The following is a 675-nucleotide window of genomic DNA, read 5'->3' as shown; positions in this document are numbered from 1 at the left end:
GGGAAAGTCTTTGATAACGGTATGTACAGCACCAATTTATTCTGAATTTCGGATGACGTTTGAATGATCTCAGACGCTGCATTCAATGGACCATGTCGCCTGACAATTCCGACAGAGCTACCTTCGAGTGCTCTCATACAAAATTCGTTGGTAGCAAGATCTTGTAGCAGGAACTTCTCGATTTCTTTGCCTCGCCACGACTGCAAATTCAGGGCTGGAGTCTGCAACAATCCGCGAATTTTATCAGCGGATTGAACTTGATAACGCACTCTCATGATCGCCTCGACTACTGAGGATGAATATGTCAAGTACGAACGATTAGGCGCGTTCTCATCACGATAGAAACTGAAAACATTGTGCTTCATGTTTTCATCAAAATACTTCTGCTCGAATTGCCGTACCTGGTTCTTTAATTCATTGATATCACTCGGAATATCTCTCTTCACACGTTGTAATAAGTCATCAAAGTCTTCGGATGATGCAAACACTAATCTTGGTTTGCCTCCAACGAGTCTAAACTTTCGAATCCACTTGTCTTGATCATCCAAGTGGACCGCATCGGCAAATGTCTCGCACTCAGCCTTGGTCCATGGATTCATACACACCTTGAAGCATTTCGTCTTGACAAATTCGTTGTAGTTAGCAGTTCGCGGACTGGCGAACAGAAACGCACGG

At 44.0% G+C, this 675-nt stretch overlaps 1 protein-coding gene across 1 annotated transcript; it reads right to left on the bottom strand.

Annotated features, from left to right (window-relative positions):
• Positions 1–286: 286 nt before the first annotated feature.
• On the bottom strand, positions 287–599 carry PHALS_03052 (uncharacterized protein; the record flags this gene model as incomplete). The annotated part of the gene is made up of 2 exons (XM_024721545.1): positions 287–289; positions 402–599. 2 exons carry the CDS (start codon positions 597–599, stop codon positions 287–289), a joined length of 201 nt encoding a protein of 66 aa, XP_024572873.1.
• Positions 600–675: the final 76 nt, after the last annotated feature.

Source organism: Plasmopara halstedii (assembly GCF_900000015.1).
Source record: "Plasmopara halstedii genome assembly, contig: Scaffold_208, whole genome shotgun sequence".
NCBI lineage: Eukaryota > Oomycota > Peronosporomycetes > Peronosporales > Peronosporaceae > Plasmopara > Plasmopara halstedii.
The sequence above is the reverse complement of the archived record's forward strand: the minus strand, read 5'-3'. Positions and strand labels throughout refer to the sequence as shown.